The sequence below is a fragment of the Triticum aestivum genome, chromosome 6A (assembly GCF_018294505.1).
Source record: "Triticum aestivum cultivar Chinese Spring chromosome 6A, IWGSC CS RefSeq v2.1, whole genome shotgun sequence".
NCBI classification, from domain to species: Eukaryota; Viridiplantae; Streptophyta; class Magnoliopsida; order Poales; family Poaceae; genus Triticum; species Triticum aestivum.
Window position 1 is genome coordinate 459785030 of NC_057809.1, and position 24807 is coordinate 459809836.

The 24807-nt window shown below is 44.1% G+C and overlaps 2 protein-coding genes across 3 annotated transcripts in view; one reads left to right on the forward strand and one right to left on the reverse strand.

The window, feature by feature from the left end:
- Window positions 1-2354: 2354 nt before the first annotated feature.
- Window positions 2355-5924, forward strand: LOC123130744 (protein SPT2 homolog). Its single transcript, XM_044550562.1, has 10 exons — window positions 2355-3055; window positions 3344-3415; window positions 3600-3886; window positions 3969-4071; window positions 4164-4244; window positions 4337-4463; window positions 4544-5037; window positions 5193-5302; window positions 5475-5564; window positions 5690-5924. The coding sequence occupies exons 2-10, from the start codon at window positions 3386-3388 to the stop codon at window positions 5793-5795; spliced, it is 1428 nt and encodes a 475-aa protein (XP_044406497.1). The 5' UTR covers window positions 2355-3055; window positions 3344-3385; the 3' UTR covers window positions 5796-5924.
- A 2524-nt stretch (window positions 5925-8448) lies between these two features.
- Window positions 8449-24807, reverse strand: part of LOC123127922 (tripeptidyl-peptidase 2) — a 28398-nt gene continuing 12039 nt past the window's right edge. For both annotated transcript variants that reach the window (XM_044547784.1, XM_044547782.1), the window contains 17 exons: window positions 24270-24382; window positions 24016-24186; window positions 23807-23935; window positions 23634-23734; window positions 23428-23545; window positions 22322-22401; window positions 20908-20980; window positions 20215-20300; window positions 20088-20139; window positions 19854-19979; window positions 19563-19634; window positions 19126-19218; window positions 13371-13466; window positions 12245-12343; window positions 12050-12142; window positions 9580-9729; window positions 8449-8757 (listed from right to left, as the gene is read on the reverse strand). In XM_044547784.1, coding sequence (XP_044403719.1) covers window positions 8599-8757; window positions 9580-9729; window positions 12050-12142; window positions 12245-12343; window positions 13371-13466; window positions 19126-19218; window positions 19563-19634; window positions 19854-19979; window positions 20088-20139; window positions 20215-20300; window positions 20908-20980; window positions 22322-22401; window positions 23428-23545; window positions 23634-23734; window positions 23807-23935; window positions 24016-24186; window positions 24270-24382 — 1811 coding nt within the window. In that variant the 3' untranslated portion in view covers window positions 8449-8598. The remainder of the gene's footprint in view (window positions 8758-9579; window positions 9730-12049; window positions 12143-12244; window positions 12344-13370; window positions 13467-19125; window positions 19219-19562; window positions 19635-19853; window positions 19980-20087; window positions 20140-20214; window positions 20301-20907; window positions 20981-22321; window positions 22402-23427; window positions 23546-23633; window positions 23735-23806; window positions 23936-24015; window positions 24187-24269; window positions 24383-24807) is intronic.

Sequence of the window (24807 nt, forward strand, 5' to 3'; positions counted from 1 at the left end):
GGGCAAATCTTTTCCTCTTCTCTCAGATAGGGTTGGGTGTTGTCTTGACAATAGTGGTCCACTGAGGATAGATACCGTCACCCAGCTAGTATCCTTTATCGTAGTTGTGTCCGTTGACAGTAAAGTTCACCGGTAGGTTGTTGCCTTCAGCAAGCCTAGCAAACACCGGCGAGCGCTGAAGCACGTTGATATCATTGTGTGATCCAGCCATGCCAAAAAAAGAGTTCCAGATCCAGAGATCTTGAGACGCCACGGCATCTAATATGACAGTGCAAGCCCTGACATGTCCCTTATACTACCCTTGCCAAGCAGAAGGATAGTTCTTCCACTCCCAGTGCATGTAGTCTATGTTGCCAAGCATCCCTGGGAAGCCCCTTCTGGCATTCATCGCCAACAAACGAGCTGTATCTTCAGCTGTCGGCTCTCTCAAGTACTCAGGGCCAAGCACAGCAATAACAGCCTTGTAGAACTTATACAGGGACTCTAGGCATGTAGATTCACTCATACAGACGTACTCGTCAATGAGATCATTGGGCACTCCGTATGCAAGCATTCGGATGGCGGCAGTGCATTTCTGATAAGAGGAGAAACCGATCTTGCCGACGACATCCTCTTTGCACTCGAAATAGTCATCATAGCTGACCACCCCCTCTCTAATATGGTTGAAAAGATGCCTACTCATACGGAAACAGCGGCGGAATTTTTGATATTTGAACAACGGATTTGTTGTATCAAAGTAGTCCTTCCAAAGAAGGAAATGCCCGCTCTCTCGGTTGCGATTCAACGCCGGAAGGTGGCCCAGAATGGAGCCACGAAACAACGGCCGCTGGCTGTTGAGGTGGTGATGGACCAACACGGCAGCCAATATCTCCTCCTCGTCGTTGGACGACGAATCGTCGGAGTCGCAAAGGAAATTGTGGAAAAAGAACTCATCGGCGGAGTCCATTTTCGTACCTTGGCAAACTGTCGAACAGTTTACGAGCGCCCAAGAAGGAGACGGCCGGCGAGGGGAGTCGCAGTGCGCACAGACCAGCTAGCTTCCCTGCCGACGTCCGACAAGTGGGCCAACGTCCGACGAGCATGCCGGTGAGGATCTGGCTGGGGTGGCGAGGCGGCCTCTTGGTCGCGGGCGGCTGTGCGGTTGGGGGGAGGAGCGGCGGTGGGAAACAGTTTGCTCCCCGGCGGCAAGACGGCGGTGAAGGGGGCGACGGGGGGAGTGAGCGGCGTTGCTGGGCGGATGTGGAGGCGGCGGCAGCTGGTAGAGTCGCTGGCAAAAAAGGGCGATGGCGTCGGCGACGAAGGTGGCGGGCGAGGGTTGTTGTTGGCTGGGGATGGGGGGAGGCCAATGAGCCACCGACCAGCGGGCCTGGGGAGAGGAGAAGGTGAGCGTGCGCGCGTCCGTCGCGTGTCCGCGCCAACGCAAATCCGGCTCAAAAATAGGCCGGGAATGGGTCGCCCGCGAACGAAAAGCGGACGCGCGTCCGTTTGGGTCGGCGCGTTGGGCCGACTTTTCTGTCCGGGCCGACCCAAACAGACAACGCCAGACGAAATGGGTCGCTCCATTGGAGTTGTTCTGAGGCTGTTTTTTTAGAGGCAGGCTGAATGGGGAAAGGTATGCAACGCAAATACTGTAGCGCACGGCAACCAAACACGCCACTAGTATTCTTTCAAACAAAAAGGGAAATAAAGGGGCTTCCTAGTACTTCATCCGAGAAAAGTAGAGCACAATTTACGCAAACAGTTAGGATCTCACTCTGTTTTTCCATCACTTTACTTAGCGGATTTTACTCTGTTTTTCCATCACTTTACTTAGCTTCCCACGGAAAAAAGCAACGTTTGTTCTTAAAAAAAGGGAGAAAAATAAAGGAACAACCATCCTCTAATAAATGAGAAATGTAGTCTATTTGGTCCTTTTCATTCCACATATAAGCTCTGTTTCTTCCATGAAGTTTGACTAACTTTATAAAAAATACATCGACATTCACAACACGAAATCACTATTACTACATCGAATTTTAATTTTCATACTGTATAACTTTAATATTGTAGATGTTGATATTTTTGCATATAAATAGTTACTTTACAAAGTTTGACTTTTAAAAAAAATCTTATGTGCACAATATAAAAGACAGGAGGGAGTAAGCAAATAAATGGATCACTAACTGACCAAAGATATGTGTTCTAAAAAAGAAACTGACCAAAAAATATACCGCACCTTTCAAAAAAAAATACTAGCTCAGCGCGCGCGAGCGGTTCAACAAAAAGTACGGATGCCGATCATGCATTAACGACCGGAAGTTCCCTATTATCGGAGATGACCCTATAATTAGGGCAGAGCTACTAAAACCAGGAGCATGTTTTATGGGGCAAAAAAGGAGTATATACGGCAAAACTCTAAAAACACCCTATTTTTGACTGAAATCGGTCACTTTACGAAACCTAACCACCGACCGCCACGATTTTTCAGCAGAAATCTCATCTTTTTTTCCCATTAATTCGGGATGAGATCCTACAATCACGCCCAGCAATGCTCAGCCCGCGATCACCACGAACGGGACTGACCTCTCCCTGGCACGTGGTGGCGTGGGCAGAGGCGCCTGCACGCGCTTATGCAGAGGAAGGGAGGGCTGGAATTGGAAGCTACAAAGACGCTCCGGTCGACCTACGTTACGGACGCGGGATATGATGGACCGGTGATGTTGCGGATTCTGCGGACGCGCGCGCGCGGTGGAAGGCCTTCCCTTCCCACCACCAACGATCTGACTGGATCGGCCGTGGCTCGCCGATCGATGGCAATCGCGATCGCGCTATATTGGCGTAGCGCGGAGGCAGCATTGGCTCCCAACCCGGCCTCGTGCGATGATAACATGGGATCGGCGAGGCGGCTGCCGCTTCTCCTCGTCCCGCATGGAGGAGGAGGAGGCGCGTCGGGAATCTCCCGCTATAAGTACCGTGGGCTCCCACCCCCGCCCACGCGCGCGCGGCTCCCTCAACCAGACCAGACGAGACGCCCCAAGACCCCCGGACGCGACGCCCCTCCTCGATCGATCGCCAGGTGAGCTCTCTCGTTCCGAGGCGGTTGCGCTGCGCGTCTAGCTAGGGTTCTTGGTTTCCGCCGATCGAGTCGAATTTCTCGCCGGATCGATCGATCCCCGGAAAACGTCTTCTCGTTTCCTTTTAGACGGAATCTTTCCGTCGGTACAAATTCGTTTCCTTTTTTTCAGAGAATATTTGCATGCGATCTTGCTTCTTGCTGAACACGATCAAGGATTTTTTTTTGATTTGTCGCACGCGTGTGATTTTATTAGGGTTATAAACACCTTATATCCGATCGTTCTTGTAGGCATTACTCTGCGTTTCAGACGACAAGATCGCCGCCGCGGAGATGGCGGGCTACGACGACAATGAAACCAACGTAAGATCAATCTCTCTCTTTCTGTTCGAATACATCCTTAATTTGCCTCTTCATCATTGGAGATCCTAGCACAAACACAGCCGCGACCCGCTAGCCAATGCTAAATTCTGTAATTAGCACTTTCGATAGCAGATTGCATCCTTTAATTCTAACCTAACCCATGCAAACACATATGTGTATCCAGCTAGTGGAGGACGAGTACGACGACCTTGATGATTTCATCGTCGGAAGCGACGATGAGGGCGACAATGTGGCCATGGAGGACGAGGAGGAGCTGCCGGAGGCTGAGGAGGTAGAAGTGGAAGAAGAGTATGAGGAGGAAGAGGAAGAAGAGCTGCCTGCTGGCACGCAGGAAATCCTTTCCTTCAGGGAGCAATTGAAGGCCAAATTAAGGAAACAACATCAGTCTAAAGGCGCCGACTACGGGAACCCTAGCTGCTCGTCGTCCGATCAACCGTCGGTCAGGTCCAGGTGAGTTTTCTCTTGGTCTCTTGTTTTTTATTCTAGCACCCTCTTTCAGTTGTTTAACGGCTTCAGTAATAACTTGTTGCAGATTTGGAACCTTCTTTGGGCCGTCCACGCCAGTACTTGCTCCCCGGCTTATGGAGGCGGGGTGCTCATCGATAATGCAGGAGAACCAGAACCTGCCGTCCAGAGTATGTCCTTCTAATTAAACTCTTTTTGATCCTGAAGTATGTAACTCTTTGAACTGTCTGGTGACTCACCCGAACATCAAAATTGTCTGCAGAAACATGCCGCTCCGTCGTCGGCTTCGAAGACACAGCCAAATGCGAGCGCCCATGAGCAGAAACCCAAGATCGTACCTCAGGTTTGAAGGGTTTGGCTTTGACATTACCACATTAATTAACTTGTTATGCTGTTGAGATGTGAATGAGAATTTGGGTGGTTTGGCATTTGCAGGTGAAACGTAAGGTTGACACGCTTCGTGAGAACAGGGACTACTCGAACTTGTTCTCGGACGATGCCGATACACCTCCCCCAACAGAGGAACGTGCAGAAAATAAGCCTGTCATGGCCCCAAAATCTCGTGAGTATGAACTCGGTAGATCTTTCCATAGTCCTAACTTTTGTGCTTAATTATTTTGACATTATGTATATATATGGTAGACGTCGAAGCTCATCGGATGAAACCAATGCAATCTGCCGCGACAAACAAGAAGGTGCCCACAAACCATCCTGCCAGACCATCAAAAGACCATGGATCCATCCAGAGCCGCGTGCAAAACAAGGTGGTCTCTCAGGTGAAGAAGGAGCCACTGCCAAACGGGAGGAAACCGATTGCTGCTGCCAGGAACGGATCCAGACCGCCCAACGGCACCACCAAAGCTCGTCCAGAGTTGCAGCCATCCTCAAATGGCCAAAACCCGCAGCGCTCGATGCAGAGCAAGAGCCCGCAGACGTTGCCTTCTGCCCAGCGGCAGCAGCAGCGGCCACCGAAACCGCAGGGTCAGAGGCAGCAGAACTGCACCCCTCCTTCGCCGCAAGTTCGAAGGGTGAATTCTAATGTGCAGGGCCAGCAGCCTGCGCACAAGGGTTCTGCTCTGCCTCGGGACAGAACAAAATTAGGGCAGAAGCAGCTGGCTCCTTCCTCCAAACCAAAGGTGACATTTCTTGATTTGTCTCTTGTGCTTTTGCTCTCAGTGCCTTCTTTTTATTTAAAAAATCACACCAATATGATAATATTGGTATCAAGTCTACGGAAATATCACCAGCCATTCAGGAATGCGTATCTGAATCTGTTCCTGCTTGTTTGCAGCCATCTCCAATAAGTGCTGTTTACAGTGATCCTGCTAAGAAAAAGGGTGTAGTGAAGAGGAAACTCAGTGACGCTGAGAAAGTTCGTCAGATGGTCAGAGATGTGTTCAAGTATGGTTTGCTTATTATTATTAACCTAGTCTTTGATATTATTATTACCCTTATTGTTTGTTCATCGACCTCGATCCGGTCGGTGAAGTAGTTCTAGCCCACTAGAGATGAAGCTGAGCAATTTGTGTGGTGCTTCTTCGCTGATTGCTGCTACGTTTGTGCTTATGTGCAGCTACGACCCGGGCAAGTATGGCAAGGATGTCGATGATGATAGGGACATGGAAGCAGGTTATGCCAGCATACAGATGGAGGAGAGAAGAAGGTACGTAACTTATCAAATTGCCTTCTTACCGAAAAGTACAGGCTTGCTTTCTTTTTCATTGCAAACGATGTTTTTGCCTAAACCATGCTGATTTTTCCCTTGCCTTGTTTGCTTTGGACATCCAGTGCAAAGATTGCAAGAAAAGAGGATGAAGAGGAATATCGCCGGATTCAGGAAGAAGAGCAGCGCGAGCGGGCGAAGAAGAAGAAGAAGCAACTTACAGAATCGTAGACAATTCCATGGCCAGATTGTATTACCCTAGTCATATAGTGTTCTTTTATAGCTTGTAAGTTCCAGGACATCAAGTTAAGGACCGCCATATCTCATGAGTACAAGACGAGACTACATTTTGACGGTTCATATTAGTTGCAACATGCACTAGTAGAAAAAGGGTCAAATGTGAAGCACATTAATTTTTAAACAAACATAGATTGAATTGGAATTGTTAAGAAACTATCATGTTCAATTAGAAAACTACCATGGTCAGTACGGCGAAGCGGGGCTCCCCCTAGGGGTCTCGGCGTGGATGTGGGCTGCCACGGCGTGGTGGGCGCTCATGGCGGTAGTTTGGGTCGTTCAAGGCAGTGGCTGGAAATCACCGGGGTCGGCCCGTCGGCGTGCGGCTTGTGCCGACCTTCGATCCTTCTTCTCAGTCATTCGTCTGCTACCTTCATCGATGGTTGGCCCTCCCCCCAGCTGCGGTCCATCACTCGTCTCGCACCAGGCAGCAGGATCGGGCTCGTCTCGTGCCTCGCAGCAGGACTGACCTTGTCTCGCGCCCAGCAGCAGGATCGAGCTCGTCTCGCGCCTGGTGCCGTAGGATGGGGCGATGGAGGCTAGTTTTGACCGGCCTATTGGGTCTCGACATTGGTGGCAGCCTAGGGGTGCGAAAGGCGGGTCCTTTCCGCTCGTGTCGTTGGTTGGGGTAGCGGCGGATCTCAGGTGAGATGGCGGCCCTAGTGGTGGGTTCGCGAGGCTCATGGGCAGAGCCCGTGGCTTGGTGCTGCCCGGTTGCAACGGACGTGTGGGCGGCGTGGTAGCCGGGGTGTGGCGTTCGATGGTGGTGATTGGTGGCCGGGATGAAAATCTGATATATCTTCGAACGAACCAGCGGCGGCGAAGCTCGTTCCCTTCTTGAAGGCGTCGTCGCGGCTCTCATTGCCCGTTGTGTTGCTCCAGGGGAAACTCTGATCCTCGGATCTAGCAGTGGCAGCGCTCCGGTGTCGTCCCGGCACCGCCTTGAAGCCCACGGTTCGTCATATGCGGCTTCACCTCTTTGCGTAGTGCTAGGGATGGTGTTGCTGCGCTCAGCGCCTATGTATCATGCCTTGGGTGTGTGTGCGTCTGTTATGGAGGTGTGCGTTTGTACCAGGTGCTGTTGATCATTGCTTCATATATAAAGCGGGGCGAAAGCCTTTTCCTATAATAACCGACAAAAGGACTGCAATAAATGACCTCAACTACGTGCAACAACTAATGAAGAACAAAACGACCATACCCGCTTTCCTTTTGTATTAAATTTTTAATAGGTTAACACATAAGAGGGTGGTAGCATTACATAATTTCTCATCGTACCATGAGCATATCACCAAAAGATCATTTCTCCGCCACTTAGTCCACCAGCCACATGGAAGGCACAACAATCTAACACTATTACCCCCTCCACTGAGTCCACCGTCGACATGGAAGGCACAACAATCTAACTGTTACCTACTAATAAGGAAGGTGATAACCTTCTACAAAAGAAAAAAAACTGATATTTTGTGTAACTAACCGCCCAGGATTTAAGTATTAATCGTTTTTCCTGTCAACTACGAAGGCATATATGATGACTTCATCAATGTGCCGACTCAGTCTTTCAAAGGTACTTATAAGGATAAGGTGTGTGTATGTTCTTTTATAGGGCTGAGAGGATGTGCGTTTGTATGAGGGTCTGCGTCTGTCTGTACTGTGTGGCGTTTTTTCTCCCGTTGCAACACGCGAACCCTTTTGCTAGTGCAAGTTAATGACAAAAAGGTCCATCAACCTGCATATACCATGGACTTTTGATGTAGTGCATGAATATATGCAAGCATTAGGAGATTCGGGGAAAAGGAAAAGAGCAAAGTGGGTGCCCATGACAAGGAACTGCCTTGCCGGTGCACACAACCACCATCACCACAAAAAACAGACAAGGACGCTAATGGAGTGTGCCGTGGGAGGATATCACAATATCGAGACCTTGCAAGTTGGCACAGCACCACCCGCATACATGCAACTATCCCCATAACACAATACTGGGGTAAAGTCAATCAACAAGTGTCCGCGGCATTGACCCACAAGGTGCAAGCAATACAAATCGTGAGACCACCGATGAACATTAAGGAGCATTTTGCAAGATGGGGTGGGCTTCACCAACAAAGAGCAAAGATCAACTGAGAACGTAAGGGACACAAATCTCACCTCAACAAATTGAAGACCATGGGAAGGAGTTGAGCATGCACAGCAACAAAAAGTCAACGTCAGGAGCAACACAACGATGGACAGAGGGAGCAGATGGATGGCAGCGCATTGACACCAAAGGTGCCACCAGTAGCCGCCAATTGTCTCGCCGCAAACTTTTGTGAATCAGTTTAATACTACCTCTGTTCCAAAATTAGTGTCTCAACTTTGTACTAGCTTGTACTAAACTTAAGACACTTATTTTGGGGCGGAGGGAATAGTCTACTAGCTCATTTTTTGGGAAAATGGTTTTACTATTGCCCATACATGCACTCAAACTAAAGTTCAGGCGTATACGAGGCTATGAGCAGCTTAATCATGCGGTCACTCAAAGGAACTACAATCGATAACCTAAATCATCCCGGTGAAGAATTCGACAAGCAACCAAAAGTGGACGAACAGATAATCCAATGTGGCCGCGCTTGCATGCCTTATTACCATTTCAAGAATGGAAATGTCAAATGGAAGATCCCTGAAATGACAAATGTTGCATCCAACAATGACACAAAGTACTGAACCTACCGATGCCAGACTAAATGGTAAGCATACCCAATTAAAAGGGAGGCAGAGATGGGGGAAAGCGGACATGCATCCACTGCTTTTCATAAGCCGATACATGTGCCCATCCTATCTCCTCAATCAGCTGGATCTTCAGATCATATAACTTCTTCTTTGGTTGCTCAGAGTCCTCTTGAATCATGTCGTTTAGAACCTAACCCACCACAAAGATAGCTAACATTAAGCATGAATTCACAAGTAAAACAGAATCAGTAGGTTCTTTAATTCTTTACGAAAAATAAGATGCAAGTAACAAATTGTGTCGATCTTGTTTTGATAGAGGTCTTTCAACTATTAAATATACTATGGTTTCATCAATGTTACATCCCGAATAGACCAGGCAGTTCAAACTCCCTCCGTTCACAAATCTTATATTTGTGAAAGGAGGGAGTATAATAGTAATAATATCCATCCCATATGTGCAAAGATTTGTCTGATAATGTGGCAGTGGAAATTATGTTGGTAGTACTGACATCAGAATACAGTTGAACCATAGCATGTTAGTTACAATGGAGCTTGATAAAAAATTTACTCACTATGAATAAGCAAACTGTACAAATGTTAATTTGATTAGCATAGGTTTATCAGCGAACTGAGAGAACAAAATGGGTTGTGGGAGTGAGACTTTATTGAGTGGTAAGACGTAAGAGTAATGGCTAATATTTTGTTGTTTTCATAACAATGACAAGTTGGCCATTGAAAATAATGGACATACCACTTGCTAAGCCAAGCAAAGCTAAGCTAACAACCATAGGCAATCAAAATACATGTGCGGACTAGATCCACTAAACAAGATAGTCACCAATGCCATATGTATTTACTTAAAATCTCTTGGGCACTCAGTCATAGAACTATTTGACAAAGTCAACCGTTCCTTTTCATTAAAGTTGTCATGACTGTCCCAATAAAAGCTGGAATCGCAACTGCAAATGCTAAGAATACAGGTAAGGGAACTGGTGCTTGGTAGGGAATATACCTTGAGTGCCGTGCCACATCTTCCACAGCGCCTCTCACGTAGAACGGTCAGAGTGCCGTATTTTGTAGATTTGGCATCAACCCATTTAATTAATTCTTTGTAATTCTCCTCAAAAACATCTTTAGCAGATGCCTCGGTTGACTCATCAGGCTGAAAGAAAGATATCTTCATAATTAATACTACTTAATAATATACACACTAACACAAATACATGTTCTAGACTAGAGACTGCCAGTTGACAATGTACAAAGCTAAGACCAAGGTATGGTGCCCAAGCCAAGCCACCTACCAGACAAAGGCAAAGAGAATGAGGGGCTAAAAGGAGTAGTAGGTTGTTAGATATATGTTATACTCCCTCCATTCCCTTATACAAGGCCACTATGAAAAATACATTTTGCATCTATATAAGGCCACTAACAGTAACCGACGCAAATATTAATGATGTTTTCTCATACTACTAACTTGCTTAATACTTGCATGCATGTAGTCATAATGACACTATGCTACTTCCTTCCCATTCCTTCCTTGCATGCATGCAGGCGTATTAATGATCCCAGTTAACGAAAAGAAAAGTGGGCTTGCAAAGATGTCATTAAATTTTTCCTCTTCGAATAAACCTCGTAATCGTAAAAAAGTGGGTTTTTTTTGCAAAGATGTCATTAAATTTTTCCTCTTCGAATAAACCTCGTAATCGTAAAAAAGTGGGTTTTTTAGTGCTGGGCCTAGCAAAAGAGAAATCGCCGTATACTAGGCCCTCCAACTTCTTAAGAGGTTTATCTAAAAGATTCGTGATATAACTAGGAAGACCTTTCAAATACCACACATGAGTTACGGGACATGCGAGTTTGATGTATCCCATTTGATATCTTCGTATCCGAGAATCCACAAATTCTACCCCGCATTTTTGGCAAAATCTTTCGTCTTCGTTTTCAGCTCCGCTCGCTCGAGAATCGCCACAAGCGCAAATCCCGCTTTTTATGGGTCCATTGGTATCTGTAATCTGAGTTTGTGCCTTGTATAAGGGAATGGAGGGAGTAGCTGTTTTAGGTGTCCATATACAACACCTGTATGTACTGTACTAGCAAGATGCCCGTGCATTGCAAGGAACATCAAGATGCATTTTTTTTACAAAACACCTGTTGTGATTGACCCATGCAGGAGTAATCCCATGTGTAAAAACTAATGATATCTCGAGAATTTCATCGAAAGAATGATATATCGAGAAAGATGTGAGATAAGGTGAGGAGGAGTGGGGCGCGGTGGTGATTTGTGGTCGGACTTAGCAAAGGCATGGGGATGAACGATGCCGGCAGCGGCCACCATGCCAGATTGTTCCAGAGGCTTCTTTTTTTAGTTACTCAACAATGAAGTTGTGGGAGATAAGGATGAACGAGAGAGGTGCGGGTATCCTTTTGCAAAATTGCCATAGTTTGCTTTCTATCCGTCAGATATAGATCGGACGGTCTATATTGCAAGATGGCAGGCACACCATCATCACCAACTTGATTTTTTATAAGAGTAGAGATATTGTCCTAGAGACACATGGAAGCAGTAGCGCAGTGGTAGCAAGACGAGCTTGGCTTCATCGCTGCCAGTCCCTAGTTTCCACCATGCGTTATGTGCCCGCTCGTCTTGCTAACATGGTGCTACACTGCTACTGCATGCCGCTGCACTCTTTAGCCACCACCACCAGTTCCACCAGCCTGGCCCAGAGAGCAGATCCTAACCCCGTAACCCTAAACACCACACTCCGTCTCCCTCGCTGGTTTGCCCCCCCTACATCAACCTGCCTCTTCATCCCTACCTCTCCCCTTTTGCTTCCAACTGTTTCTCCATCACTTCCGCCAGAGTGCAATTGGCAAAGAGGCTGCCAGCAACACTGACTAGCAAAAAGGGCAGCCCGGTGCATGTAGCTCCTGCTTGTGCAGGGTCCGGGGAAGGGTCCGACCACTTTGGGTCTATTTGTACGCAGCCTTTCCCTACATTTCTGCAAGAGGCTGTTTCCAGGACTTGAACCCGTGACCTCCTGGTCACAAGGCAACAGCTTTACCGCTGCGCCAAGGCTCCCCTTCCAACACTGACTAACAGTGGAGGTAAAAAAGAAGCAACAACCGCGGAGCTTCAGCGACAATGTGCTCGCCTTTCTAATTTTCGATCTGCCTCTCAAGGCAGGGCAACCGGGCACAATGACTCTCGAATTGCATCTGCCCAAAAACCAAGGTGGCCCCTAGATACATTGGCTAAGACCAGAATATACACATTGGCTGGGCATGAAGTAGGAAGTAGGAGCATGTTCCTCATTTCAACGACCAGGTCATTTCAAATATAACAAAGGTTTCTATAGTTGATCATCAAACAGCCTGATGCAGAACCCAACTTCTAGGTTATGACAACTGATCTTATGAGTATATAATATAAAGAACTTGACATTCAAGGTAAAGGAAAATATGCTAAAAGAAAGATGATGTACCTTTAACGACTCAATCTCTGCCAGTGCAAGACCTTTTTGGTATAGTGCATCTGCTAGCTGGTCTCGTGTTTCTTCCATTTTTTTCTTAGTTTTCTATTTGCCAGTAAATGTTCGAGGAAAACAACATTCAATAGGAGCTGGTACATTTGATTAATTAAGGAGCAATGATAGTAAATAATTATTAATGATATATACCTGTGATTCTTCATCCTCAGGATCGGGTTTTAAAACCAAAAGTTTTGCTAGTTGCTCTTTGTCAATACTGTCCACGACCTCATCAGCTGCAACAATAACCTGAATACCAAGAATACCATAGACAAAGTCAGAAACAAATCTCTTACTGGAAAATTAAATTTTGATAGTCAGATAAATATGAAGATAGCTGATTGGAGCATGAATACTGACACAGAACTACAGCGGCAATATATATACATTTTGACAGCAAAGAAATAATCTCGCACCAAAACGGCAGTGCCATCTGAAGTGAGACTCAAGTGCACTGTATATAATACTGTATTTAGTTAACTAAACAAATTAACCTGTGGAATTCTATCAGGCAGTTATACAGTTATAGATCATGTGAAAGATGCAAGACTGTAGACCATGTGATTGTCTGATTGTTGGATAGACTCAATATAGGCATCTGATTAGAAACAAAATCAGCTCAGGTTTTCTACTCATGTAAGACCTGAATTCAGTTTTGCCAGCATATTTGACGTCAGGATATATTAATGAACTGCATGCCAGTTTCGCATGTTCAAACTTGGTTTTGCACCAACCCGTGAAACCATCTTGTACAAAAAAAGATAACCAGCGCTGCTGCTGACATCACATTTAACGAAGGAAGTTGAACTACCGTCGCATAGCCGGTTTTGTCCGGTTTAATCCCAACCCATACTTGAGCACTCTTAATGCCAGCATTGTCATCAGCAAAAGTTGCACTATTTGAAGGAGTTAGACCCATGATAGCATTCGGTTGCATGAAGTCATCGACTACAGTATCAGATCCTTTTGTAAAAGAAGAGTAAAGTGTACTCCCTCCGTCCCACAATATAAGATATTTAAAACGTCTTATATTATGGGACAGAGGGAGTACATCAGATTGCCCCTAGTGATTTCTTCTACCTCGGTCATATATTTATTTAGAGGGCATTAACATGAACTGTTCCATGTATCCAATCATAGAGATCGTAAAAAAAGTGATGAAAGTCTGAACAAGCAGCATGCTTCGTATAAAGATAGCACCTTTGCTCATAGTTGTTCAGTCCAACAATTCAAGATGCATGCAGTACAACATAAACGAAGAATCAATATCAGTTACCTCTTTGTGATGGCTAATTTTATCATCAGAGGTTGATTCCTGATGTACACATTCCAAAATTTTGGCAAGCAAAGGTGTATATTTTGGATACTCAGACTGCAGTATGCCAGGAAAGATTATGGTAAGTAAATTGACATCAAAGAAAACAATATTGTAACCCAATATAGCTCACAGTTTCAATGGCAGAGTAGCATAAAACATGTTTATCAAGAAAAAACTCATACTCCCTCCGTCCCAAAATAAGTGTCTCAACTTTGTACTAGCTGTAGTACAAAGTTGTACTAGAGTTGAGACACTTATTTTGGGACGGAGGGAGTAAGATATAGCATCTTATTGCATGCATTAACTGTATGTGTTAGTATGTATTCCCTCCATTCCAAAATAAGTGTCGTGGCACGACACTTATTTTGGAATAGAGGGAATAGAACTTAGACGACACTTATTTTGGAATAGAGGGAATAGAACTTAGATTTGGCAGAGGGACCAGTCAACATATTCTCAAAAAGAAATTGAAAAGGAAAATGCAGGCATGAAAGGAGTTAAAAATTCAGATTGACAAGATCAGTGGAAGGTGTAAACGATACAATAAACACCTTCAGAGGGTTGAGTCATATTAGTCTGTAACCACATAAAGGACGGTAAAAAGTGTTAAGTATATATGGTGTGTTTGTGGCCCAGGCCCATAGTCTAGAGTGTGGCCCAGGCCCATGTAACCTTGTATGGTCTAGAGTGTGGCCCAGGCCCATGTAACCTTGTATATATCTCTCTCCTCCTCAATACAGAAAACTGTTCGGTCATTCTCTCTTCCTCACGTTTCCTAACATGGTATCAGACCAGGACCAAACCCTAGTCCCTCTTCCAGCCGCCACCCATGAAATCGCCACTGGTGAGGTGATTCAGGCGGATCTGTCTGGTGAGGAGACATCCACATCGCTGCCCCATCCCGTCTTCGTCATCAACCTGTAGGAGCTGCTCTCCAGCAACTCCTCTGTGTGTTGTGTGTCCTCACAGCTACTCTGTGAGAATACTTCCCTTGCTCTCCAGCAGCCATCTCCAGCAAGCTCTTGGTGCCTTCCCTGCTCTACAGCAAGCTCCAGGCGTTCCCCCTTCTATCCAGCAAGATCCAGCAAGCTCCTCCTTCTATCCAGTGAGATCCAGCTCCTGTTTGTGGCTGTCTGCTGCTCTTCTCTTGTTGCTGCCTGCAGCTGCTATCAGATTGGGTGTTTCCAGCTGCTGGCCGCTCACCACTATGGCAAGAAATGATTTCGGATTTGGTTCTTTGATCATAGATATCAAGCTTGATGGTTCAAACTACAGGGAATGGGCATTTTCTGCCCGGACTGTCTTGAGGACAGCTGGTTTTGTTTCTCATCTGACAGATGATCCACCTAGTCCAAATGATGATGCAGCAAGGAAGTCTTGGCAAAAGATTGATGAAAAGATCGATGATCATGTGATGGGAGTTTTAATTCTGGGTGTTGAACCCTCACTCCGAATGAGTCTTGAGCATCACACTTCAGCTAAAAAGATATGGAAGTACTTTGAGCAGCGCTACCTTCAGCCCAGCAGTGCACTTCATTTCTCCTTGTTGCAGAATTTACACAACACTCGGCAGCCAGAGGACATGTCCATAGAAGAGTACTATGGAGCTTTCACTCGCATCACTGGGCAGCTAGGTTCCATGGTTCCAAAGGGTAATTCTGGTTGTGAGTCATGTGCAGCGAAGGAAAAGTATGACCATCAGACTCTCATGTTTCAGTTTGTGATGGGTCTCAAGCCAGACTTTGAGAACATTCGCACTCAATTGCTTGGTCGTACGGCTCCTCCCACCTTGACAGAGGCACTTGCTAGCTTGATCGCTGAGGAGACTCGTCTCCGTTCTCTTGGGGCTACTTCTGCGCAGACTCTACACACTAGTGTTCTGGCTTTTCCTCAACGGCCAGGTGCCTCCAAGGCCACACCTTCAGCTGTCGTCTGCTCGTTCTGCAAGAAGGCAGGACACCACAGAGATGGTTGTTTCAAGCTTCATCCAGAGCTGTTAGCTGAGTTTCAGGCTAGACGGGCCCTCAATCAGCAGCGTCGTGCACCCCAGGCTCCTTATCAGCAGCAAGCAAGGGGTGCTTCTGCATCTGTTCTCTCTCAGCCCGCTGTTGCTGCAACCCAGCCTTGGGTTCTGGACTCTGGAGCTTCTTTCCATGTGACCTCTGATCGCTCTCAGCTTGTGTCTTGCCAGCCAGTGCAGGATGGTGCTCTGTTCAGACTGCTGATGGTACACCTTGTTCTATTACTCATCAGGGTTGTCTTTGCACATCCAAGTTTTCTGTTTCTGCCATCTCCTTTGCTCCAGAGCTGTCCATGAATCTTATGTCTGTTGGCCAGCTTGCTGATATGAACTACTTTGTTGGTTTTGATGACTCATTTTGTTATGTGCAGGACCGTCAGAGCAAGAGGGTCATTGGAACTGGCCATCGCCGTAGAGGATCCACATCCCTTTACATCATTGACACCTTACATCTTCCTTCAGCTTCCACCACATCCGCGTTCCGGATGGCTGCATCAACATCAAGATCCACTTCATCATTTTCTTTTGCCCAGTGGCACCATCGCTTAGGTCACTTGTGTGGTTCTCGTTTATCTACCCTTGTTCGACAAGGTGTTTTGGGTCATGTTTCCATAGATGTTGGTTTTCACTGTAAGGGTTGTAAGCTAGGGAAACAAATACAACTACCATACTCTTCCAGCACTACTCATTCCAGTCATCCTTTTGATTTAGTGCACTCTGATGTATGGGGTCCTTCCCCCTTTGTTTCGAAAGGTGGCCACAAACATTATGTCATATTTGTTGATGATCACTCTCGACATACTTGGGTCTATTTTATGAAGCATCGTTCTGAGTTGTTCTCTATATATAAGGCTTTTGTACATATGGTCCGTACTCAGTTTTCTAGTGCTGTTCATGTTTTTCGTTCTGACTCTGGAGGGGAGTATCTATCTACTGCTTTTCGCGGGTTTCTCTCATCTGAGGGTACTCTCCCTCAGCTTTCGTGCCCTGGTGCCCATGCTCAGAATGGTGTTGCTGAGCGTAAGCATCGCCATATTGTTGAGACAGCTCGTACCCTTTTGATTTCTTCCTTTGTCCCCACTCATTTTTGGGGTGAGGCCATCTCAACTGTTGTTTATCTTATCAATCTCCAACCTTCTACTCGCCTTGAGGGCAAGTGTCCTGGTGAGGTTTTGTTTGGTTCTCCTCCCACGTATGACCACCTCCGTGTCTTTGGTTGTACTTGTTATGTTCTTTTAGCATCTCGTGAGCGTACCAAGTTGACTGCTCAGTCTGCTCGGTGTGTCTTCCTTGGATATAGTCTTGAACATAAGGGCTACCGTTGCTATGATTCTTCTGCTCGCCGCATTTGCTTTTCTCGCGATGTCACTTTTGTTGAGGATCAACCCTTCTTCTATTCCCCTTCCACTAAACCATCATCCTCAACTTCTTTAGAGTCTACCTCGTTTCTTTCACTTCCACCTATCTTTTTAGATGAGTCCATAGCTGAACAACCTTCCTCTGTCCTAACATCAGAACCATCTCCACCACATGTTTCATCTCCTTCCTCACCAGCTCCTTTCTCTCTTCCACTAGCTCCACCTCTAGATAGTCTTCCTTTCCATTACACTCGTCGTTATTCTACTCCTCCAGCCAGTACTTTCCATTATACTCGTCGTTCTAAAGTTCCATGTGACACGCAATCATCTATGCCTTTGTCTTCTACTCCTCCAGCCAGTACTACTGACCCTTGCACTGACGGTTCTTCTCTAGCAACACGATACAAAAAGGACTTATATGCAGGGGCTGTTTCTGAGCCTAGTACCTATCAGGAGGCAGTTGTGTCACCTGAGTGGCAACTGGCTATGTCTGAGGAGCTTGCAGCCTTAGAGCGTACTGGTACATGGGATTTGGTACCATTACCTCCTCGTTCAGTCCCTATCACTTGCAAATGGGTGTATAAAGTTAAAACCAAGTCAAATGGTTCTGTGGAACACTACAAGGCTCGCCTTGTTGCAAGAGGTTTTCAGCAGTCTCATGGGAAAGATTATGGTGAGACGTTTGCTCCTGTTGCTCACATGACTTCAGTTCGAACTCTAATTGCTGTGGCTGCTACTCGGTCATGGAAAATCTCCCACATGGATGTGAAGAATGCCTTCCTTCATGGTGATTTACATGAGGAAGTTTATATGCAGCCACCTCCAGGTATCAAGGTTCCATCAGGTCATGTTTGTCGTCTTCGAAAGGCTCTTTATGGGCTTAAGCAAGCCCCTCGTGCCTGGTTTGAGCGGTTCAGTTCTGTGATTCAAGCTGCCGGTTTTTCTCCTAGTGAACATGACCCTGCACTCTTCATTCATACATCTGAGCATGGCCGTACATTGCTTCTACTTTATGTAGATGACATGCTGATTCACTGGAGATGATGTTGGGTATATTGATTTTGTTAAGAAAAAATTGAGTAAACAATTCAAGATGTCAGATTTGGGGTCTCTCAGCTATTTTCTCGGGATTGAGGTCGAGCACACCGATGATGGTTACTATATCTCCCAGCAAAAGTACACTCAGGATTTGATTCTTCGCTCAGGTCTCACTGACACGCGCATTGCTGCTACACCTATGGAGCTTCATCTGCAGTTGCGTCCTACTGATGGCACTCCTCTTGAGGATCCCTCTCGCTATCGTCACATTGTCGGCGGTCTAGTGTACCTCACAGTGACCAGACCTGACATCGCACATGCAATCCATATTCTTAGTCAATTTGTCTGTGCTCCCACCTTAGTTCATCATGGTCACCTATTCCGAGTCCTTAGGTATTTAAGGGGAACTACATCTCGCCGCTTGTTCTATGCTAATTCCAGTCAGCTCCAGCTTCATGCTTACTCTGATTCCACTTGGGCGAGTGATCCTATTGATCGTCGCTCGGTCACTGGCTATTGCATATTTCTTGGTACATCTCTCATTGCATGAAAATCAAAGAAGCAAACTGCTGTGTCTCGCTCCAGTGCCGAGGCAGAGCTTAGGGCTCTCTCTACTACTACAGCTGAGATTGTATGGCTTCGCTGGCTATTGGATGATCTTGGTGTCTTATGTCATACGCCAACACTTCTTCTTTGTGACAGCACTGCTGCTATTCAGATTGCTAATGATCCAGTCAAGCATGAGTTGACCAAACACATTGGTGTGGATGCCTTTTTCACTCGATCTCATTGTCAACAATCCACTGTCAAGCTACAATATGTCCCATCAGAGCTTCAAGTCGCAGATTTCTTCACCAAGGCACAAACTAGAGATCAGCATAGGTTTCACACTCTCAAACTTGGTGTATCAGATGCTCCTGACCCACCTTAAGTTTGAAGGGGGGGTGTTAAGTATATATGGTGTGTTTGTGGCCCAGGCCCATAGTCTAGAGTGTGGCCCAGGCCCATGTAACCTTGTATAGTCTAGAGTGTGGCCCAGGCCCATGTAACCTTGTATATATCTCTCTCCTCCTCAATACAGAAAACTGTTCGGTCATTCTCTCTTCCTCACGTTTCCTAACAAAAAGGAATAAGAATGCTTCCACATAGGATTCTCTGGTGTTTTGAGTAAGAAGAATACATGTATTAACAAAGTACTGATAAATCAATATATTCGATAGCACATCTGGTGCTTTCTGATTGTATCTGAAATTATAAGATTATAAAAAGATTAATGAAGGGAAGTCATCGCTATTACCTTAAGAGAAGCGACAAGCTCAGTCCAGGCAGACTTGTTGTCCTCATTGTCTTGTTTAAGGCCCGAAAGGAACTTTATCTTGGTGTCTCGAACCTATTAATACAATTAGTTATGAAGATCATATACGCTCTTATATTTATTTATGATCTAAACACTCTTATATTTCTTTACAGAGGGAGTATTAGCTAAAAATAGCATTGTTCATGATACTTTCCAAGTAACCAAAGTTTGCTGTAATCTATCCAGGAGCAAGATTTATCGTTGATGAAAAAGTACAAAGACATAGCATTTAGATTACCAACATATCTTCTACAGTAAATCATGAATTGTCAAGAATTAGTCACATGAGTTATTAAACAAAAAAGTTGTGCTAGAAATGTCAACAACAATCTGAATTCAAGTAAATAGCATTTAACTAACTACTGAAGTGTGCCAACCTCATCATTTAACCTCTCAGAAATACTCTTCTCTGTTTCAACTGAAACCCCCTTTTCTTTAGTATCATCAACCTGCAATTTACATAATCATAAAAGAGTTCCCTGAATATGCGAGACAACATAGATAGAGCTGAAAACATGGGTGAAAGCTGAAAACTAATATGGCCTTATTGGGACTCTATATGATTTACATCTGAACTGGTGGTCTAGCATTATAAGGATAATAATAATAACAAAAAAAGGATAATGTTAAACTAAAAGGAGTTGGTAATTTATTCCAGTGCTACTGACCTTTGATGGTGGAATGATACACAAAATGCTATAAGATGCTGGAGCATGCTGTTCATCTTTCTTGTTGAATGAGCTTACTATACCATAGGTTATGGAGCCAACTAAAACAGACCCAGGTGGAGCACCCTGTAAAGCAATCCAACATATAAAACCAAAACAACATTACAAAACTGCTTAAAAACTGATATGGTATTTTAGTGATATCTAACAAAATAACATCAACAGGATATGTACCTTCGGAAGTTTTTCTCTAGATGGTGGACCCACATAGAATGCTTCAGGTTCTCTATTAACAATAAACAATGGTGGTGACAACGTGTTATTTTATTAAGATGGTAGTGAACATTCAGAAGGAACATACCCGGGAACTAAAACAGAGGACTTGAAGGCGGCATTTCCAGTTATAGGACCATCAGGTTCAGAGTAGAAACTTAATTGAATGCAATCCTGCAATTAAATTGAACATTTAAATCAACCCTGTATCGTTAATTGCTAGATAAATAATTTGCATGTGCAAAATTAATGATAAGCATGATTCTTCGCTTGCAACTTGCATACTAATTGGACAAACTGAGAAAAAGAGACTCATTCTCCAACTGAAATATTTAATAGTAAGAGGATAATGTTTTACCCCATGGAGCAAAAGAATACAGTTGTATCAAGCCTAGTGGAATGCATGAAAGAACACAATTTAATCATGTGGTTTATTCCATCTGTCTGTGAACAACAAACTGATAACTTGAGAAGTAGTATGAACCTCTATAGGAGTGTGATTCTATGCATGCTAAATAGTGTAAGTTGATGATACATCTTTTGTGGTGGTCCCCTATGTACAAAACTCCAATCCTTGCGCAGGATAATTCCCAAAAGGACGATTAAGCTAACATCTACAGCATTACCTATATGAGCCTAACCAATGTCCCCAAAAAGGAAAGGAAAATATAACAGCTTCCATGTCACAATATATCATGTGATGCACAGTCAACAAGAAAATCATCATCAAGCCATCAATAAAGCACGATTAGCAACATTTTTTTAGTATTAGATGCAATACCTTCTTCTCTAGTTTTCTCTCAATAAATAGAACCAATTGCTTCAGCTTCTCCAAGATTTGCACATTTTCATGCCTACAACCACCCATAAGATATATTTATGCAACAGATCATAGATGAACAGCATCTAAAATAAGATAACCACAAAAGTATGTAATAGAAAAGATCCCATAAGCCAGAGGGTGCAAAAAAATGTACTCCCTCTGTCAAAATAGTGACCTAAAAAGTCTTATAGAAGTTGACAGAGGGAGTATTACTTTCCATCTCTACTTTTTCCTCAGACTTTAAAAATGCATAGCTATCTGAATTATTTTGAATTAAATCATAAAAGCACAACATAGTTAACAAACTAAGAAGAGCATCACATAAATGCAACCTAGAAGACACAAAGCTAATCTTGCTTTTGTCCATTTACCAATTAACAACATATTATATATCCTATTAAGATTCAGCACGGGTGCTCTAGTCATATTTATATTCATATCAACCTCTAGTATTGGGCAAGAATGGACTAAAAACAGTATATAGTCAGAAGAACACCAAAGTATTGGTGGGGCACTGTTACAAAAACCGGCCGATTAAACGCAGCTCGGAGGCAAACCGATGCGAATAGGTCCAATTCAGTGTGTTAACCGCCAGAGGCGATTATTTGGTCTGATAAGCCAATTAATCCAGTTCAGAACAAATAATCGGGGAGAGAGCGATTAAATGGACTCAGGTTTGGGCTGATAGAGCACAAAAAAATCAGCCCGTGCCCATCTCCCAGCCACCCTGCGCCTTAATAGTTTGGCAATTTGGGCGCTCCCACTCCTCTACTCTCGTCTCCCGCTCAATCCCGCCGGCCGCCGGACAGTTCCTCGATGACACACCCGGTCCCCCCAACAAGCGCAGGCACCTCCAACACCTCCTTGCCGGGCAGAGTAGATTTGGTATGTTTCGACTTACGACAAAACTAATATGCGAGGTAAAAAGAAACGGAGGGAGTATGTTGCTGCTCCTCCCTCCACTGGCTGCTATGTTGCTGTCCTCCCTCCTCTGCTGCTGCTGCTGGCTTGGCCCTAGTTGACCCACAGATTAATGGTTTATCGGTTAATCCCTACTTCTCTGTTGCGTCTAGATGATTCACTGTTACTATAACTTTCCTGAACTTACGCTCAGCTTGTAGTTAATTGGAATTTACGAAGTTAGGTGAATCTTTAGTAATTATAGTAAAATATTATGTTATATTCCTAAAAAGAAGGTGCTTCCAACTAATTGCCATATCTGCAAGTACGAAATGCTTTTGAGAAGACAACACAATGCCCTTAACCAAGCTATAGTGGTTTATTTAGTTCTGATTCTTCAGTGCTGAAAGCGAAATCATATTAGTCATCTAACCTTATATACAGCATTACTTAGAAGGTGGGAGAGCTGTACCTTATGTACAATTGCAGTGTGTATTCACCTTTTGGAAGTTTGACATAACTAGGATAGACATCACCAGAAGAGTAAACACACTATTTTCAAACAAAAAGGAAACGTTCCAAGTCAGTAACAGAGCAATATATATGTAGATCGAACTAGTGATGAGTCAAAGAGTAAGGATAGCCCTGAAAGGAATAAGCCACAGGAACTATGCTGAAAAATACCTAAATTGCTACCGGTATTTGGATGTTACAAAATATCACCTTATTTGGCACATAGTAAACGGCACGGTTTTCATAATGTGAAAAGCGATCATATACCGAATTACATAATGCAAAGTAGGTGTCATACTTCATTACTAAATGGGCATATGCTACTTCTATCCTTAGGCCATTTAATCACCTTGGCACTTGCAAACGTAAGCCTTCCCTACAGATTACATGCCTCTAGTTTGATTTCTAAGTTCAACTTAAACATCTAGCATGTACATCTTGTTATATATAATTCATTGTTTGTTGAGAACTTTTTGTATTTTCATGAATACAAGATGTAGCACTGAACTCCAACTCTCTAATGTATCTCGAAATCTAGGCGCAAATGCATGCGCGCAAATATGGCTTCATCTATACTGCTGTCCACACATGAAAACCTTGCGAGAGGGCTGCATCATCTTTGCTTGGGCGCATGGAATTTCAAGCACATCCGAAGGTTATGGAACAATTGAAATCACAAGACCAATAAATTGGGTGTTGTAGAGCATTTCTGGTCATCTATTTTTAGTATGGCAACAAAATGATATGTTTAGGTAGAAGATGACATCAGCCATGTGCAAAGTATACTTTCATACTGGACTAGTGCAAGCAGAATAATTGAAATAAAAAAAGGTAAAAATGTTTCTGTTAAGAGTATAATTCCATACTTAGTCTAGGTTTGTGTCTCTTAAACTCAGCTAACTGCTATATGTGTCATTTGGGCCTCAATGCATCAACTAAATGTTATCCAAGTCAATTCGTAACAGTCCAGCAGGAACAACAGTTACTCGAATCACATATAAATCCTCCTGCCATTGGAGATACAGGAATTAAAGAGATAATTTTTTATAATGAAAAGAAGTGTACCTTATTTGAATCTGAAATTCTATAGAACTGAGACTCAAACTTATTATCATATATTCTGTTGTTAAGTAGGGGCAGATGGGGCTTTACTTCAGCACCGTCCTCCAGTTTGAATTTGTAACTGTAGAGGTTCATAGGGAGAAAAGATTGTGAAAACCACATCAAGGACTAACTCAAACATAGTTACCCCAGAACCAAATATAACTCACGTCAAAGTCAGTGCAATAATTTGCTTGCCAGAGGGTAATCTATCACGGCTGGTGGGAAGCGGACAAAAGTTAGAATCCACTGGTCGATAAGGTATCTTGATCTGCAAGCCACAAAAGTCAATATCTGGTCAAAAGAATAACTAGTCATAACCTTATATTGATTCTTGACTAACCTTGTTCAGAGTGGCAACAGGAACAAGCCTTTCTGATGCTAATAATGATCTAGCAACAATACGCATAGGTGACTCACTACCATCAAGGGCAATTACTTTCTGATCAATGAAAATTCCATGAAACACAATCTGCCAAGTTGCAAATGAATATATTTAGCACGTCATTTAATATAAACCAGATGCTATGTCTTGGAAGTTGATAAAAGTACCTCGAAATCAACACAGGTAGGTTCATGGCTAGCATTTCCACTAGACCAGAACTGGGCTATAGACAATTCCAAAGTTAAGCCACCTTCAACAGGAAAACTGAAATTCTTGATAGATGGTGACGAGAAAGTAACAACAGACTCCCATTTGATAGGTCGCTTCAGTGGACACATCTGTCATATACTCCCATTTGACGTTAAAATTCACATATTTAACTCATAGGACTAAAGGTAAAATCCCAATGTAGTGTATATACCTGAACAGTATCCAAAAAGAACCTTCTAGGAGTATCAAAGGCTGATGTGCGCATGGTAACTTCCGCCCACGAGGCCCCAATTGGCACATTTATGAACCTCCTTTCGATATGACCTGCAATCAATCAGATGGGAATAAACTAACTACGCTTTATTTCATATAAAAAAGATGGAAGTAGTTAAAATATTACATATCTGGAAGCATGTCAACAGAAATGAGAAAACAAAGCATGAGTCAGAGTTTTAAAATTTTAAACTCAATGGTATTGGTTGACAAAAAAAATTATGATCATTGTTCATCATTGGTTCCTAGGTGGTGGCATTGTACATCCATTCCCCAACCCAAGATGGCTAGGCTCACTTCTTTGGTCCAGCATTGTAGTAGTGATAGGTCAAAATAAACAAAGTATGGTGGCTGATTCATCAACAAAGATAAAATCAAGATTTGAGACAAGAGAGTTTCAGCACACTGTAAGTGAACTAAATCTGTGGAGAAAGACAGAATTCTATTGTGTTCATGGGGACAAAAGTGCAACCAGT